The sequence below is a fragment of the Cynara cardunculus genome (genome assembly GCF_001531365.2).
Source record: "Cynara cardunculus var. scolymus isolate 2C chromosome LG 1, CcrdV1, whole genome shotgun sequence".
NCBI classification, from domain to species: domain Eukaryota; kingdom Viridiplantae; phylum Streptophyta; class Magnoliopsida; order Asterales; family Asteraceae; genus Cynara; species Cynara cardunculus.
This window is the reverse complement of record NC_037528.1, coordinates 29,004,793-29,006,913: the sequence shown is the minus strand read 5'-3', so window position 1 is coordinate 29,006,913 and position 2,121 is coordinate 29,004,793. Positions and strand designations below refer to the sequence as shown.

General features: G+C 37.2%; 1 protein-coding gene across 1 annotated transcript in view; it reads right to left on the bottom strand.

The window, feature by feature from the left end:
- Positions 1–390: 390 nt before the first annotated feature.
- The window catches only part of LOC112515355 (ADP-ribosylation factor-like protein 5), a 6,938-nt gene continuing 5,207 nt past the window's right edge, over positions 391–2,121 (bottom strand). The window contains exon 3 of the mRNA XM_025122133.1: positions 391–916. Within this exon, the coding sequence (XP_024977901.1) occupies positions 557–916 (360 nt within the window). The 3' untranslated portion in view covers positions 391–556. The remainder of the gene's footprint in view (positions 917–2,121) is intronic.

The window sequence follows — 2,121 nt, the reverse complement described above, 5'->3', positions numbered from 1 at the left end:
AGACCAAGTAAAAAACCATCTAAAATTTAGCTAGAGTTTCGTCCTCTTTACCCAGAAAAACCTAGAGTAACAGGAATTGCCTTCTTATTGATTCAGGTAATTACCATAATGCAGCGTTGTTCCTAAGGGTGTTCTAACGTTGAATATGGAACAGCACCAAGGGACCCGCTTTAAGATTTGACGATTGTCTCGATTCCTGCTTTCGAATAATGTTAAAGGATGATTTTATTTAACTAAGTAGATTTCATATGTTACTTTATCATTTTAAGACATTTTTGTTGTCTTAATTTGTAGAAGAATTAATAAATATTATTTTTTTTATTTTTTTTACTCTTTATTCAGTCAAGCTATAGGTTTGATACAATAGTAACAAGACCCCCAAAAGTCACAAGTAACTAAGTAAGAATACATAAATTCCACAAATAAAAGATATCCGTCGCCATATGATGTTCGATTTATACGTCCCTTTTTCCAATCAATAAGAAACAATCTCAAAGGAAAGCAATAAGCTTATGATGAAATCAGATTGTACATGACAGACTATATATATGTTTGTCTAGGCTGTTGGTTTTCCGGTAACTCTTTGGGCGATCCACCCAAGGCCATCATAGAGACCATCGCCGGTCAGGGCGGAACAAGGTTGAATGTGCCAATCATGATTCTTAATACTGTGAAGGGAAAGGGCATCTGTTATTTCAGCAGGTGTCATTGCATCCTTGAGGTCCTGTTTGTTTGCAAATACCAGGATGACTGCATTTTGAAGGTCCTCGTTTGGCAGAAGCCTCAACAGTTCTTCCTTCATGATTGAGATCCTAGCTCTGTCTGTGCTGTCTATAACCGCAATCACAGCATGGGTCCCACGATAGTACGTAGCCCAGGATGTTCTCAGTCTTTCTTGTCCGCCTAGATCCCACACCTGTCGCAAATAGTAGCAGATCCCAGTTTTAATGTAATAAACTTTTTAACACAATTTTTACGTTTAGAATGTAATTTTATACTCTTTGGGATAGAGGTCAGGTCTACGTACATTTTACCCTCCCCAGACCTCCTCACCTCCCTTCCGGATGGAATATACAGGGTTCAGTTGGTTTTATTCAAACACACATTGTACAATATGTAGCAAAAAATACAATTGTGAAGATAAATTACAAAATTTGTCCCTAAAATTCAAGGTCATTTCTAGAAGGCCCTTAAACTATAGTCGTTGATATTTATGCATACAAACTTACATTAGAAGATTAGTCAGAATTGGCTGTTGAAGATGTCAAGATGGTCAACTGTGTGGCATGTGATAGGCATGGGAATGGGGCGGAGGCCTCAATCCCCGTCCCCAATTACTTAACTCTATCCCCGTCCCTATCCCCATCCCCACCGGGGAATATAATCACATCCCCATCCCCATACCCATACCCAACGGGGAAACGGGGATTTTTTTTCCGTTTATATAAGTTATTTTTGATTAAATATATTAGACATCATACATGTTTAAATCTCAAACATTTTCAATAAACCTAAAACCAAGATGAATTTAATTTAATTTAATACAAAAAGACCACAACATCATATAAGAATTAATAACCTAAAACCAAAAAAAATTTAATTTAATCCAAAAAGACTTAAAAGTCACATGTATCAAAAGATATTGAGTAATTTAAAGCCATATCGAGTAATGTACAAAAACTTATCGAGTAATTGTATTTTGACTTGACATCCAAAGTATTGCATGTTAACATCCAAAAAAATAACAATTTAGATTACAAACCTAGTTAGGAAATAAAAAATTATGAATTACCGTTTTAGTTGAAATAAATAATGTACATATATATATATGTATAAATATCTATATATATAATTTATTAATTAATACATATATATAACGGGTACGGGGCGTGGCGGAGAGTACGATACTCATCCCTGTCCCCATCCCCGTTTTGAGACAAAATGGGATCCTGTCCCATCCCCATCCTCGATTTAGTGGGGAATCCCCGTCCCCGACTGGGGTGGGTGGACCGGGTTCCCCCAATTCCCATGCCTAGGGGTGTAAACAATACGAGACAACTCGCGAGCTACTCGAGATCGACTCGGTCAAAGCTCGGTCAACACTCGACTCGAATAGGCTCG